The 16931-nt window shown below is 35.0% G+C and overlaps 1 protein-coding gene and 1 non-coding gene across 6 annotated transcripts in view; both read left to right on the top strand.

Moving 5' to 3' along the window:
• The window catches only part of Ddx50 (DExD-box helicase 50), a 34850-nt gene that overhangs the window by 3999 nt on the left and 13920 nt on the right, over positions 1-16931 (top strand). For 4 of the 5 annotated variants that reach the window (XM_078041189.1, XM_078041182.1, XM_078041191.1 and 1 more), the window contains 7 exons: positions 58-357; positions 3410-3485; positions 3972-4150; positions 5597-5714; positions 5828-6013; positions 6496-6641; positions 8960-9109. In XM_078041189.1, the coding sequence (XP_077897315.1) occupies positions 58-357; positions 3410-3485; positions 3972-4150; positions 5597-5714; positions 5828-6013; positions 6496-6641; positions 8960-9109 (1155 nt within the window). The remainder of the gene's footprint in view (positions 1-57; positions 358-3409; positions 3486-3971; positions 4151-5596; positions 5715-5827; positions 6014-6495; positions 6642-8959; positions 9110-16931) is intronic. The other variant, XM_078041187.1, reaches the window with a different exon arrangement.
• LOC120886051 (U6 spliceosomal RNA) lies at positions 14407-14513 on the top strand. Its single transcript, XR_005728824.1, has one exon. It is a non-coding gene; the product is annotated as a U6 spliceosomal RNA (small nuclear RNA).

The following is a 16931-nucleotide window of genomic DNA, read 5'->3' as shown; positions in this document are numbered from 1 at the left end:
CTCTAGAATCCTAAAAGGACACCTGTGACCTTTTTGTCATTGTTTCTTGGTCTACAGAGTGATAGGAGGAAGTCCAGGCACCATCATGACTCGGATGAGAAAACAGAAACAAGAGAAAATGGTGTCACAGATGACCTGGATGATGCTCCCAAGCCCAAAAAAGCTAAAATGAAAGAGAAGTTAAATGGAGACACTGAAGAAGGATTTAATAGACTTTCAGATGAATTTTCTACATCTCATAAGTCAAGGAGGAAAGATCTACCAAATGGAGATATTGATGAATATGAAAAAAAATCAAAGCGAGTATCATCCTTAGAAAGTTCTACTCATAAATCAAGTGATAATAAACTAGAGGAGGTATGGATACTTTTAATTTTGCATTTGACATTATCCTTGAAATACAGACAAATGTGATGTTTTAAATTAAGAAGAGTTGATTCTATATTTCTTGCTTAGTACAGACTCTAATCCAAATGAGAGATCTATACAGCTGAAATCTGAACCTTTTTTCCTTTGGCCCTTGTTTCTTTTATTGTATTGTCATTTTTATTGGGTGGAAATAGAGGAATGCTCAAACTTACACTTTTTCTGTACATTTGGGTTCCTAAACAGTTTTTCCAAATTATTGATAGTCACCTACTTATTTCTTATGGTTCTTTCAGTCCCTGCCAGTACTGGGGCATGGACTTTTGACTTCCTGAAACAAGGTACAGAAGGCCTTTTGACTTTGTGTATTTTGCCTTCTTTTTTCTGCTTTTGAAACAGTAGCAACTTTAGATGATCTTTATGTCTTACTGTAACTTTCTGTTAAAGTCATTTGCATTTTTAAAACTAGAATTAAACATGAAAATGATCTGAAGAAATCTGTTCTTCTGGCTATTACATTTTGAGGAAGTGTAATAAACATGCTTAAGTATAGAATTTGCATTCTTGAACCTCCTGCTTTTATCAGTACCTGTTAAAGCAGTTATTTTCTTGGGCAGAATTTGTTAAAAGTGTCTCACAGTTTTCCACTAGGAGTTCAAAAGCTGATCTAGGTGTTATAAATTGTCAAGAAATTACTTAGGTCTTCAGAATGAAACAATGTTGATATTCTTGCTTTTTGATAATAATTTTTAAATTTGATAATAGCTGGTAATTTAATTTAAGTAAAAATTTTTAAAAAATCCCTGTTGTGGAGATCAAATGCAGGGGTATGCACTGAGCTTAACTTAACCTAGAATCCTCAGGTATTTGGGGAAAAAGATGTTGACTCCTTGTTTTTACTATATGGTGTTTTTTTTTTTTTTTAATATTTATTTTTTAGTTGTAGTTGGACACAATACCTTTATTTTATTTTATTTACTTATTTTTATGTGGTGCTGAAGATCGAACCCAGGGCCTCACACATTCAAGGCGAGCACTCTGCCACTGAGCCCCAGCCCCAACCCCAGCCCCTATATGGTGTTTTAATTTGTATATTTGCTATTTGTCCAGAAGCATGTATGTTAATTTAGTAAGGCTCCATAAATCTATATTGGTAGTAGTGGAATAAACAGATTGCTTTTTGATGTATTGGGGTTTTTGTTTGTTTGTTTGTTTTAGTTGCAGATGGACACAATACCTTTATTTCAGTTATTTTTATATAGTGCTGAGGATCAAACCCAGTGCCTCACATGTGCTAGGCAAGCGCTCTACTATTGAGCTACAACCCAGGAGCGCTTAATCACTGAGCCACATCCCCAGCCCTTTGTATTTTTTATTTTGAGGCAGAGTATTGCTATGTTGCATAGATCCCTGCTAAATTGGTGAGGGTGGCTTTGAACTTGCAATCTTCATGCCTTAGCCTCCTGAGCTACTGGAATTATAGGTGTGCATCACTGCTTCTGGCTCTATTGGGGTTTTGCTTGAAATCATTCTCTGTATTATAATAGGCTTAACTGTCTATTGTTTCTGTTTTAGATCATAGATTTCAGGAGTTCTGCTTTTAGGAATTTATCCTAAGGAGGTAATTATGAGGTGTCCATAGCTGTATGAATAAGTACTCTTATCACCGGGATATTATAGATATTGGGGAAAGTTTTAAATATTCTAAATGTCTAGTAGTGTCTGGTAGTAGGCAATTGGTTTAATAAAATATGCTATGTTTACAGAATAGAATGCAGCTATCCCAAAGGGTATATAAGAATGTTAGAAAGATATTTCTTTTTGTTGAAAAGATAAAAAGCAGATTTTAAAACACTGTATAAAGTATGGTCTTTTATTTTTAAAACTTAGTATGCATAGACTGAAGATTGGAACATGTTTCAAATGTAGTTTTAACTGACTGGATTATCGGTAATTTAAAAATTTATGTTTGTGCTTTCTGAAATTTCTAAAATGAAAATACATAACTTTTAAAAATTTTCTTTTAATCTTAAAAGAGAACAGTATTGTTGTTTATGTAAATGGCCCACAATTTGAATTTGATATTGTCTTTTATCTGGTTCTTAATTTGAAAACTGCTATTATGTGGTTCTGTAACTACTTTCTTTAAACGTAAAAATAATCAAGTTTACTGGGTCTTTGTTCTGTATACACATTGGTACACAGAGTTTTTGATAGATGTTAAGTGATAATGTTTTACTCATCTATATTCATGTTAAAGAAATTCTTAAGCTTATAGAACTTTTCCCTGAATTAATGACCTAGGGGAGAAAAGTCCTTTTTTTTTTTTAAGTTGTAGTTGGACACAATATCTTTATTTTATTTATTGATTTTTATGTGGTGCTGAGGATTGAACCCAGAGCCTTGCAGGTGCTAAGTGAGCACTCTACCACTGAGCCACAACCCCAGCTCAGAAAAAGTACTTTTTAAAGCCATAGAACAAATTAACTATTTTTGGAAAAAGTTTTAATTTCTCATTGTATAATTTCTTCTTTTATCTTAGTATATAGACTGTATTAATTTTCATAGTTAATATTATCTATAAGTGTGATTTAGATTATTAAGTAACTTGTAATATGTTATCAAATGGAAAAATATTTTGATCTATGTAGTAGACATTTCTAAAGGGAACTTTATGGGTTGAATTAAACATTTTAAGATGTTTTACTAGGAAAATGGATTAAGTAAGCTTGCCATCTAAAGGGATACTTTTGAAATGAAAAGAATCTCCTACTTTTTTTTTTTTTAATGACTTTATTTATTTTATGTGGTGCTGAGGATTGAACCAAGTGCCTCACAACATGCTAGGCAAACACTTTACCACTGAGCTACAGCCACAACCTCCCCTCCTAATTTTTAAGTTAATCTGTATAGGTTTTTGCAAGTACTAACTGAAGTTAATTAGGTAGCTTGCTTAGTAAAATGGTAAATAAGTAAAAGTTGAACAAAAACTATATTATTTAAAAAAACTATATTATTTAGAACTTTTATTTCCTTTTGACAGACGCTAACACGAGAACAGAAAGAAGGAGCTTTCTCCAATTTCTCTATTTCTGAAGAAACTATAAAGCTTCTGAAAGGTACTATGAATTTTAATGGATATGCAACTGGAATCTATGACTGTATTTTATAAAACTCTTGTGCCTTTTTTTTACCAAATAGAGATTATAAAAAAGAAATAGCTCCTTTTAAATTGTAGTTTACTTCATCCTTTTCAGTATTGATAGTTTTTTTTTTTGATTAGTATCTTTTTTTAACTTGTTCTTTTTATGACAGTAGAGTATATTTTGATGTATTTATAGAAACATGGAGTATATATTATTCTAATTGTCATCCCAGTCTTGTAGTTGTTGTGATCTGTTTTTAATCTTAATTGTTATATGTATTTGTCAGAAGTTCAGACTAATTTTGTTATAATTTCTGTTTAGAGTAGGAATAACTGTAAATGGTACTTGGTTGTGTATCTTTAGCCAGACATGGAGAAAGCAGGATTGTTGTTTTCAAATGAATATTTTTTTTTCCTAATACTAGTCTTAAAGAAATATTTTGGAAATCTCATTTTACAGGTCGAGGGGTAACATATCTCTTTCCTATTCAAGTTAAGACCTTTGGCCCTGTATATGAAGGAAAAGATTTAATTGCACAAGCTCGGACAGGAACAGGAAAGACATTCTCTTTTGCCATACCCTTGATTGAAAGGCTCCAAAGAAATCAAGAAACAACTAAAAAAAGCCGCTCACCAAAGGTAATGGTTGTAAGAGAGGAAAAGCTCTAAACATTACTTATTGAAAACGGACAGAGAGATTATAGTTGTCTTTTTTTTTTTTTTTTTTTGCTCCTGGTATTAGAGATCTAACCCCAGACCTCATGCATGCTAAGCTCACACTTTTCTGCTGAGCTATACCCCCAGTCCTGAAAGAGCATATTAGTCTTAAATACAGGTACGTTTCAGGGAAAATTAAGCCTTGTGGCAAAAGTAGAAATTTGGGTTTTAAAGCAAAAACTTGTTCATTTTCAAATAAAGAAAATTCAAGCAAAGCTAAAATGAAATCATTATTGCATATAAATGTAATGTATATGGATTCATAGATGTCTTTGTTAACTTTGTGTATTATGGAGCTTAAAATCTTACTTACACATAGTGTATTTAGTGACCTGTTTATCTGTTTTTTCAGTCCTGACTTTTTTGCTTTCAAACAATGAATTTTCTAAGAGGTATTCCATTTATTTGGTCATTCAATAACTATTCAACATCATTTATTTTACTGGTTGACTTTTTGTGAAGACTATTATAGGAATGGAACTGCTAGTCCATGTGGTGGCACTTGCCTGTAATCTCAGCTCTTGGGAAGCCAAGGCAAGAGAATCTCAAGTTTGAGGCCACAACTTATCAAGAGCCTATCTCAAAATTGTAAAAGAATCAGGGATATAATTCAGTGATAGAGTGCTTGGCTAGCATGTGTGGGACCTTGAGTTCAATCCCATTCCAGAAAGGCAAAAAAGTTTATTATGCGGGTGCTAAAGATCTGTCTTAATTATGAATAGTAAAATCAACTAATAAAATTTTAGCTTGCGGTTTGACCTTTTAAGAACCTGTGTGTAGGGCTGGGGTTGTGGCTTAATGGCAGAATGCTTGCCTATCATGTGTGGGTCACTAGGTTCAATTCTCAGCACCACATAAAAACAAATAAATAAAAATAAAACAACTAAAAAAACAGAACCTGTGTGTACTTTAAGGTTCATGAAAGTGGAGAACAAAAAAATCAGCATTATAGTTTGAATATGTATGTAACTAAAAGTGGTTACTATAAAGGAATAATGTGATTACAATCACTATTTAAGTAAAGCATAAGTGCCTTAGGTGGTGTAAGTGGTAAAAAGAGGGCCAGGATTATATATAAGAGGCTTAAGAACATCTCTGACAAAGTGACTTTTGAGGAGACTTGACAAAGTAGAGTATAATAAATTGTGATTGGTCTTATGCTATTTGTATCTTTTTTTTTTTTTTTTTTTTTTTTTTAAGGCTAGTGCTAGGGAATGGAACTCAAGGCCTCATGTATGCTAGGTACTCTGTCTTTAAATACTAATGACTTTAATGTTGAGATTCCTATTTTAAAAAGGGTAGGGTCTTCTAGGTTGCATTTACATGTCTTTACAAAAGTATCTTTTGTTTTTAAAATCTCTCACCCAGGTACTTGTTTTGGCTCCAACAAGGGAACTGGCAAATCAAGTAGCCAAAGACTTTAAAGATATAACTAGGAAACTCAGTGTGGCATGTTTTTATGGTGGAACATCATATCAAAGCCAAAGTGAGTACCTGTGCATGATAATAGTACAAAGATGCATTTGCTAAATGTAAAGGAATAATGTGAAGGCATATATTTGATTTTTACATATTACTGGCATTTTTCTCCTCTCACAGTTAATCATATTCGAAATGGTATTGACATCTTGGTTGGGACTCCTGGTCGTATCAAAGACCATTTGCAGAGCGGCCGTTTGGATCTTTCTAAACTGCGCCATGTTGTGCTTGATGAAGTGGATCAAATGTTAGATTTAGGTTTTGCTGAACAAGTTGAAGATATTATCCACGAATCCTACAAAACTGGTATATCCTAATTCAAAATAACCACATTAACAATTATTCTTTGATCTTAAAAGCTTATGAATTTTTAATTTTTTAATATATTGTCCCCTGGTATTCTAACAAAACTAAAGTTATTCAGTATCTATTTTCTTCTTGAAAAAAAAAAAAAAGAACAATAGCATACTTTATTTTCTTAGCTTTCTGTGTCTTCTTTCATGTATTATTTTTTATAGTCATTAGTTAGATTTACTAACCCATTTTACTGATTTCTTTGTTCATTGTTTTTCCTTAAATTCTCACTTTTCTTCTGAGTTGAATTTTCTTGCTATTGTCCCCAGTTTTAAAAGGTGAAAGTTTCAATAGTTGCAATGCAGTCTATATGTTAAAAACTTTCCCCGAGTTTTGAATTTTTCATTATTTCTTTGAAGCCTGTGGTGATTTTTAAAAGTTGGCTACATCATGGGATATTAAGAAAACATTTGAATTCTTTTTGTTTATTTAAGATTCTGAAGACAATCCTCAGACTTTACTTTTTTCTGCAACTTGCCCACAGTGGGTATACAAAGTTGCAAAAAAATACATGAAATCCAGATATGAACAGGTTGACCTTGTTGGAAAAATGACTCAAAAGGCTGCAACTACTGTGGAAGTAAGTGGCTTTCCAGCATGATAGATTTTAGCTTTTAGTTGGTATTTATTTTTGAAAGTTTGTTAAAGCTAAACTCAAATTTTGGGGACCTGTTCAGGCCTAAGCTCTCTTTTCTGCCTTTAGTTAATAAGATACATAAGTATTTTTATAGTCTGAAACTGAGAAGCAGAATAGAATAAATAGGGGAAAAAAGCTTGTGAATAAGAAGTTCTAACAGAAGATCTACAAGCAGCCATAGAGACTGTATTTAGAATTCATGTGACAGAGAACACGATTCATAGAAAGGAAAAGTGCTGAGAAATGGGGTTGTGGCTCAGTGGTAGAGCGTTTGCCTCACCTGTATGGGGCACTGCATTCAATCCTCAGCACCGTATAAATAAATAAAGGTACTGTGTCCCTCTACAACTAAAGAAAATAAAATAAAAAGAATAGTGCTGAGATAGTTTGTTGAAGATTAGCTGAAGAAAGTTAGATCTTTACCTCATACCCAAAAAAAAAAAAAAAAATTCAGAAAGATTTTTAAAAATTGAGCTGTAGTAGAACTTTTTTTTTTTTTTTTTTCCTTTTTCCCCCCAATATTGGGAATTTTATTTTGAGATAGGGTCTTGCTAAGTTGTACAGGCTGGCCTTGAATTTGCAGTCCTCTTCAGCCTCCCAAGTAGCTGGTATTACAGGCATGTGCCACCACACCCAGCTATATTTCTAAAGGATAAGTAAGGGTATTCAAAAAAAAAAAAGCTAAAAACCTGTAGTAATTTTCATACTAAGAAAACAAAAAAAGGGATTATTTTCTTCTTTCTTTCTTGAGCTGGATATTGAACCCAGAGCTTCATGCTCATAAGCATGCTCTCTACTACTGAACTACACCATATAACTCTAACTCCCTTCTTATTTTTTTTTTTTTTTTAATTTTTAATATTTATTTCTTAGTTTTTGGCGGACGTAACATCTTTGTTTGTATGTGGTGCTGAGGATCGAACCCAGGCCGCACGCATGCTAGGCGGGTGCGCTACCACTTGAGCCACATCCCAGCCCCCCCTTCTTATTTTTGATTCATTTCAAATTGCAGAAATCAGTATACTTGCCCATAAGTATTTTAGCATGCATATCTTTAACTAGAGCATAATATTTTCATTTTTATAAAACTAAAGTAAAATTTACATAACTAAAACTATAAACTTTTTGGGTAAGGATGGGGACACAGTCCTTGGCTTTGTTGCCCAGGCTTGTCTTAAATTTTTAATCCTCTTGCCTTGGCCTCCCAAATAGCTAGGATTATATGCATGTGCCATTGTACTCAATTTAAAACTATAAATATTTAAATGTATAATTCATTGTCATCTAGTACATTTATGATGTACAACCATCACTTCTATGTAGTTCCAAAACATTTTACTCACACCAAAGGTAACCCCATAACCATTAAATAGTAATTGTTTTCTTTTCCAGTTCCTGGCAACCACCAGTCTTCTTTCTGTCTCTATGGATATGCCTGTTCTGAATATTTCATATAAATGTAATTATATATTATGTGACTTTTTATATTTCACTTCTTTCCCTTAGCATGTTTTTGAGCTTCTCCATATAATATTTATAGTTTTTCAGATAAGATTTATGTGTAATGAAATGAGTGTACACTTTGCTTAGTTTTTTTGAGTTTGTGTATGTAAACCAAACATTTATCAAGATATATTGCCAGGTGCAGTGGTACATGCCAGTAATCTCAGCAATTTGGTAGGCTGAGGTAGGAGAATTGCAAGTTCAAGACCAGCCTCTACAATTTAGCAAGACCCTATCTCAAGAATAAAAAGGACAGAGGGATGTGGCTCAGTAGTATAGTACCCCAAGGTCCAATCCCTAGTATCAAAACAAAAGGTGTTTTCATCATCTCAAAAAGTTCCCTCGTACTCCTTCCTAGTTCCCCCCAGTCCAGAGACAATCACTTCTGATTTTTTTTTCTACCATCGATTAGTTTTACCTATTCTAAAACTTCATATAAATGGAATCATACTGCATATACTCTTTCTCTGTAGGACTTCATTCACTCAGCATATTATTTAAGATTCATCTATATTTTTGTGTTATTAATAGTTGGTTCCTTTTAATTGCTATATAGTATTTTGTTTGAATATACTAAATTTGTGTATCCTTTCACTTATTGACCGCCATTTGTTTGTTTTTAAATGGGGTTGAGGAGAGTCTCTGTCTTACAGTCTCCCAGGAAGGCCAGTTCTTGACCAGGTAGAAAAAAATATACAAGATAATTTTTTTCCAACAATTTTGTCAAAACAGATATTTCACCTTTTCTTTCCTCAAAGCATTTGGCTATTCAGTGTCATTGGTCTCAGAGGCCGGCAGTTATTGGAGATGTACTTCAAGTCTATAGTGGTTCAGAAGGGAGGGCTATTATCTTCTGTGAGACCAAGAAGAATGTAACTGAAATGGCAATGAATCCACATATAAAACAGGTAAGTTTTTTTAAAACACTTTTTCTAATTGAGCTGATGAGATGAATAACTGAGGAAAAATATTGTCAGTTGGATAGTGGCACATGCCTGTAATCCCAGCAACTTGGGAGGCTGAGATAGGAGGATTTTAAAGTTCAAGGTCAGTCTCAGCACTTAGCAAGACCCTCAGCAACTTACTGAGACCTTGTCTTAAAATAAGAATGGCTGGATATGTAACTCAATGCCAAAGTGCCCCTGGGGGGTTCAACCCCCCAGTACCAAAAACAAATATAAATATATTTTGTCCTCTGGACCAAACTTGATATTGATAAGTCATTCTCAGAATTGTGACTAATTTAGAAAAATATCCAGCCTCTTATAACTTGTTAAGTCTGGACAAAATTTTTTTTAAATATTTTTTTAGTTGTCAATGGACCTTAAAATTTATTTATATGTGGTTTTGAGAATCAAACCCAATGCCTCACACATGACAGGTGAGCTCTTTACCACTGAGTCACAACTTCAGCCCCTAGGACAAAAATTTTTTAAGAAATAAATTTTATTGTGTGTATTTGAACTTTAACAATATGATGTTAGGAGAGAATTATGTCAGTTGTTATTAGGAATATTTTTTAAGGCTTTGTAAATGTGATCTAGAAAATATAAAGGTTGAAACAAAATTAATTTCTGTTGGTAAGAATGGATAATGTTTTAGAGTTGTGTTATAAGAACAAATTACAAATATTTATTGTATGAATACATTAATATAAATTGTATGTGTTTATCATCCAGCTTTATTATTTTATCTGAATGCTTGCTCACTTATTTCCTTCTCTAAAATTGTTTTGATGTAAGCTCTAGATATTATTACATTATAAATATTTGGGTAAATATCTCTTAAAGAAAAGGATTAGCACAGTGAATTGGAAGGATGGCAAGTTCAAGATCTTGTCTCAAAAAAATAAATAAAAGGGATGGGGATGTATTTCAGTGGCAAAGCCCACCCTGGTTTCAATCTCCAGTACGGGGGGGGGGGGGGGGATTAAAAAGTCAAATCAAACCAAGCCAAAAAAAAAAAGGCTTGGGGTATAGTTCAGTGGTAGAGCACCTGCCTAGCATGTGGGAGGCCTTGGGTTCATGCACATATACACAAAAACTACCACAACAAAAACAAGCCCCACATGCTGTTATCATTAACAAAATTAACAGTAATTAATACTTTCAAATGCCAGTTGGGTTCAAATTTTCAACTGCCCTATGAATGCTTTTTTTATTGTTTTCTTGACTCTGGATCCAGATAAGATTCTTACATTATGTGATTTTATTATATCATGTTTAATATGTCAGTTTCTCCTGTATCTATTCTTCCTTGTAGTTTTTGCTGTTTATGAAACCAAGTTTCTATAAGTCTGGAATACTGCTTCCTTATGATGTTATTTAACTTGTTTCTCTGTTTTTTTATACTTTCTGAAACCTGGTTTTTAAATTAGAGCAAAAAATACTTCATAGGTTTACTTCTTACAGAAGGTGTATGATTTCTAGTTCCTTTTATCTTTGTGATGCTAACATTCATCAGTGCGACATTCCTATGTCAATGTCTCTCTAGTCATTTTTGTTGTGTGTAACTTGGTACTTAGAAGATTCCTGAGAAAGGTCTTATGAAAATTATATAACTTGTTGATAATAGCTTGTTTGTAACTTTATACTTGAAAGTTATTTTGGCTAGTCATAAAATTCTTGGTTCAAATTTTCTTTTCTTGGGGCTAGGGTTGTGGCTCAGCGATAGAGCGCTCGACTAGCTCAGGTGAGGCCCTGGGTTCGATCCTCAGCATGACGAAAAATTAATTAAAAATTAATTAATTAAGGATATTGTATCCAACAGCAACTAAAAAATAAAAAAATATCTTTTAAAAGATTCTTTTTCTTTAGTATCTTAAAATGTTATCCCATTGTTTTTGGAATAATACATTGGTATAAAAAGTCAGTTGCCAATCTGACTTTTTAAAAAGTGATTTTCCTTAAAAAATCAGCACTTTCCCTGGGCATAGTGGCACAGGATATAATCCCAGGAGCTCTAGAGGCTGAGGCAGCAGGAGGATCAAAAGTGCAGAGCTAGCCTGAGCAATTTAGTGAGGCCCCAAGGAACTTGATGAGACACTGTTTCAAAAATAAAAAAATAAAAAATATAGCTTACTGGTAAAGTGCCCCTGAGTTTGATTCCCAGTAAACCCTCTCTTTTTCAACTCCCACCCCACCCCACCCACAAAAAAAATCAGTAGTTTTGCTTGCTCTGTTAGCCAGTTCTTGTGGTTTCAGCCAGCTACTCAGGAGCTGATGCTGAAGAATTGCTTGACCAGGAATTTGAAGTCAGCCTGGCCAACAACATAGTCATACTGTATCTCAAAAAAGAAAATCAGTTGGCGCTGTGGCATATGCCCATAATCCCAGGGTCTGGGAAGGCTGAGGCAGGAGGATTCCAGTACAAAGCCAGCTTTAGCAAATTAGCGAAGCCCTGAGCAATTTAGTGAGACCCTGTCTCAAAAAATAAAAAGGGCTCAGTTGTTAAGTGCCCCTGGGTTCAGTCACACACACAAACACACACACACCAAAAAAATCCCCAAAAATGTAGTTTTAATATATATATTATAACTTTTATCTTTGCGATGCTAACATTCATCAATGTGACATATATATATATATAAAATTTTTTTTTTTTAAGGTTTAAGACAGGGTGTAGCTAAGTTGCCAAGCTGGATGTTGCAATCCTCCTGTGGGAATATTATTCTGCTTCCCCATCTCCATCCCTAATTACTTTCTTCTTTTTTTGAATCTTTTTTTTTTTTTTTTAGTTGTAGATGGGCACAATGCCTTTATTTATTTATCTTTATATGGTGCTGAGGATCAAACCCAGGGCTTCACACATGCTAGGCAAGTGCTCTGCCACTGAACCCCAGCCCCAGCCTCATCCATCCCTAATTACTTTCTATGGGATTTGATTAGGACCTTTACTACTATTCATTTTTAGATGAAATATATCTTTCTGAACTTTAAATGGGAAAGCATGGGTTAGAATAGTTTTCTAGATTTGCAGGTTTAAAACTTTTGTTGTTTTTGATAGTGTTTAAAAATATGGACAAATATCTCAATAAAGCTGTTTAAAAAGAAAAGGTCTCTTGCTAGGTGTGGTACACATGCCTATAATCCCAGCAGCTCAGGAGGCTGAGGCAGGAGAATTGCAAGTTCAAAGCCAGCCTCAGAAACATTGAGATGTTAAGCAACTCAGACCTTGTCTTTATTTATTTATTTTTTTTTAAGAGAGAGTGAGAGAAGAGAGGGAGAAAGAGAGAGAATTTTAATATTTATTTTTTAGTTTTCGGCAGACACAACATCTTTGTTTGTATGTGGTGCTGAGGATCGAACCCGGGCCACACACATGCCAGGCGAGTGCGCTACCGCTTGAGCCACATCCCCAGCCCTCAGACCTTGTCTTTAAATAAGGCTGGGGATGTAGCTGAGTTTAATCCCTAGTTAAGGCGCCCTCCCCCACTCCCCACCCCCAAAAAAGAGAAAAAGTCTTCCATTTTCTGAGCTCCAGTTATGTTCTTCCTCACTTTTATCTGTATCTTTTCTTTGCTCTTGTTATTCTTGTCTTCCTGGGATTGGATTTAGGTCCAATACTTTCTCCTTGGTGTGGGACTTCGTTCTGGAAAGGGAGCATTGATTTTAGTGTTTGTATATGGCTGAACACCAGAGCTGCTGTATCTCCTACAGACCTTACTGTTGGTGCCTTGGCACTCTCCCATTGTCACCTGCTACGTGTAACAATTTGCTTGAGAATATGCTTTCCAGAGAATGCTGCTGCTTAAGTCACAGAAATCCCCTGCCCCACCCCATACATACAGGTTTTGCCCTATTCTGAAAAATTATTAGAATGCGTTTTCATTTAGTTTTTTGTTTTTGTTATTTTGGTACTGAGGATTGAACTTAGGGGCACTCAACCACTGAGCCACATCCCCAGCCCTATTTTTTATTTTATTAGAGACAGGTCTTACTGAGTTGCTTAGTGCCTCACTTTTGTTGAGCCTGGCTTTGAACTCGTGGTCTTCCTGTCTCAGTCTCCTGAGCTGCTGGGGTTACAGGCGTGTGTCACTGTGCCTTGAACTAGTTTTGTCATAGATGTTCTCTGTGGATTTTTAATTTTCTTATTCTAGTTGCTTTTTTTTTTTTTTTTTTTGAGCAGGGTGATACTGGGATTTGAACTCAGGGCCACTCAACCACTGAGCCACATCCCCAGCCCTATTTTGTATTTTATTTAGAGATAGGATTTCACTGAGTTGTTAGCATCTTGTTTTTGCTGAGGCTGGCTTTGAACTTGCCTCAGCCTCCAGCACCACTGGGATTATAGGCATGTACCACTGCACCTCACCTGCTATTTGTTTTTATTATTATTATTATTATTATTATATGTGTGTGGTGCTGGGACCTTGAACGCAGGGCATTGTGTATACAAGACAAGCACTCTACCAACTGAGCTATATCCCCAGCCCACTATTTGTTTGTATGTGAGAACTGGTGAAATACTATGCTGTTACCATCTTCTATAGTGTTATTTTTACTAATTATATAGCATTGGTTGTCATATTTAAAACATCTGATATAAACAGATGGATGCTTAATAATGAAAATGTTGAGGGTGGTTGATGATATTCCCTGTTATTGCTTTAGGACCTTCAATAGTAACTGTTCTAGAAGTCAGTGCTTCTGAAGGAGGAATTGCCTTGCTACAAAGACCAGTTCAATACCCCCTCAGTGACAATAATCAATTTCTGTGGTTGGAATATGGAATTTTTCTTCTTCATGATGACTGCTGTTTAGGCAGAAAGTAGTAGCAGCATCTCATTATGAGGAATGTTGAGTTTTATGGACAAACTAGGGAGTCTAAATGGTTTATTTTTATTATGTATTTACTTATTTTGGGGTATTAAGACTTGAACCCAGGGGCCTGGCATATGCTAGACATGCATGAGCTACCCCTAGCACCTAGTTTCTCTGTTTTTAAATTATAATCTCACTTAATTTTTTTCTATAGGTCAAGTTTTACTTAGTTTTATCAATAAAATGCCTTGTAAATTCTCAACAAATTCTTTCTCTTTGTTACATGAATACAGTCTTTTGGGAAACAGTTTATTTAAAGTTTGGAAACCTGCCGGTGTGGTAGTGCACACCTGTAAACCCAACTTCTTAGAAGACTAAAACAAGAGGATCACAAGTTTGAGGCTGGCCTGGGCAATTTAGACCCTGTCTCAAAATAAAAAATAGTACTCACTTTGGTAGCACATATACTAAAATTGGAATGATACAGAGAAGATTAGCATGACCCCTGCACAAGGATGACATGCAAATTCATGAAGTGTGCCACATTTGAAAATGAAAAATAAAGAGTCTGGGGATGTATCTCAGTGGTAGAGTGCCTGGGGGTTCAATCCCCAGTGCTACAAAAAGAAAGGAAAAAAAAAAGTTGGAGATCTGAAAAATCATCACTGATACCAAGAATATAATATGTCCTTTTTAGGGCTGATTATCAAGTTAAAAAAACCTGTGTTGAGTTTTTTTAAAAGTGAATTTGAATAATGGACTATGAAAACCTATCCAACTCATTTAAAGTATGGTAGCTTATATATATAGCTGTTTTCTTTTTTGAAACAGTTTTCTTAATTGATTCCATGATAATCGTATGAGTTTTCCTCTTCTGGCTATCTTTCTGTGTTTTTCTGAGATCTTTTTCTGTTTTTGCCCATACCATACCTTCCCCCCCCCCTTCCTTTCTGTGTTGGGCATAGAACGCAGGGCCTCATATATGCTAGACCAAGTCTTCTACCACTGGGCAGCACTGCCAGTCCTTGTCTTTCAGTACTGGCGTTCCTCTCAGTTTTGTGGGGAGTGACAAGTAACAGGTGAAATAGCCTTTATCCAAAATGTTTGGGAGGTCATCTTGGTGCTTAAAATTTTTTAGATTTCATAGGGCTGGCAGTTTAGCTTAGAGGTACAGCTGTTGCCTCTCATGCACAAGGCCCCCAGCACCATGAAAAAGAAAGAAGATGAGGGATGTTTCAGCTAGGTGTGCTGATGCATTTCTCTAACCCTAGCTATTCAGGGAACTAAGGCAGGATGATGACAAGTTTGAGGACTGTCTTGGCATCTCTGTAAGACCCTATCTCAAAATTGAAAAACTGAAAAGGACTGGAATGTAACCTAGTAGTAAAGTGCTTGCACAGCATGTTGAAGCCCTGGGTTCAATCCCTAGTACTACAAAAACAAACAAACTCAGTTTAGATTTCAGAGTATTTTGGATTTCAGATTTCTTTTCCTTTTGTGTGGTATTGGGGATTGAACCCAAGTATTTTACCTCTGAGATACATTGCTAGCCATAATTTTTTTTTAGTTGTATATGAACACAATATCTTTATTTCGTTTATTTATTTTTATGTGGTGCTGAGGATCAAATCCATTGCCTCACAAGTAGAGCAAGCGCTCTACTGCTGAGCCCCAATCCCATTCCTAGCCCTTTTGAAAACTATTTTGAGACAGGGTCTCCCATCTCCATAAGTTTCCAAGGCTGCCCTTGAACTTGTGATCTTCTGCCTCAGCCTCCCAAGTTGCTGGGATCACAGGCATGAGCTACTGCCCCCAGGTGTACTTCCAATTTTTTAATTAAGGATATTCAACCTGATAGCATAGACTTCGGAGTCAGGTCAAGTTTTAAATCTCAGTGTACTACCTTCTAGTTACGCAGCTTGAGCAAAGTTACTTCATATTTCTGTGCCTGTGCTTCCTTTTTTAAAGAAGTGGTATTAAAAATCACTTTTGTTTTGTTTTGTTTTACAGTTTCAACATTTCAATGAAACCATTTATTTGAGACGTTTAGCACAGTAGTTTGTAGCAAGCAGTCCATAAATGTAGAAATATAGAAGTATAGGTATGTATGCATAGATACACATATCTAATCACTCTATGACTTTAGTCATTGTGTGTTTGCTTATAATCCCAAATCTTTCTTCAGTTAGATATGTCTCTCCAATACTAGGCCTATATTTATTCTATTGGCCACATAATCCCCAACTCATTATGACCTAAAATGAATTCATTCTTTTTTACACTCCAATGGCCCCTCAACTGGCTCCATTGTTCCCTATCTTTGAATGATATATCTACCTATAGCCCAAGTGAAACTTATATATTACCCCCTGACTTTTCTTCCTCACCATTTGCAATTCAGTTATCGACGAGTATTTTTGCATTCTGTTTCCTATGGTTTATTTATTTTCTACTTCCATTGCAGAAACTCAAAACATGGGAATCATAAATGTCTTTTTTTCTTTGTACTTCATTTCTATTCTCTATACCAAATCCTCCCAATTTTGTCAAGTAATAGTTTTCAAATTCTGTTACCCTATTTACCTTTCTAGCCTCATCTTATTATCACATTTGCTCCCCATTTTTTGCACTCTCTTCATACATGTTATGCTTCATGTCACCACAGGGCTCTTGAACTTGCAGTCCACCTCACTTAGCAAGTTCCTCTTGTCTTTCACATCTCAGTCCAAAGCATCACTTTTCAGGAAATCCTTCCGTGCCCCAAACTAGGTCAGGTTTGGATAAGTGCTTCTTGATTCTTAGACTGATGCTTCATTCTTTACACTTACTTGCTGGATAAATTTATTTCTGTGTCTAATTATTTATTTCATGTCCTTCTCCCCTACTGGAGTATGAAGACCATAAAAGACCATAAAGACAGGCAGTCTTACCATGTTCACCTTTTTTTTTTTTTTTTAAAGTGGTACTG

The sequence above is a fragment of the Ictidomys tridecemlineatus genome, chromosome 1 (assembly GCF_052094955.1).
Source record: "Ictidomys tridecemlineatus isolate mIctTri1 chromosome 1, mIctTri1.hap1, whole genome shotgun sequence".
NCBI lineage: Eukaryota > Metazoa > Chordata > Mammalia > Rodentia > Sciuridae > Ictidomys > Ictidomys tridecemlineatus.
The sequence above is the reverse complement of the archived record's forward strand: the minus strand, read 5'-3'. Positions and strand labels throughout refer to the sequence as shown.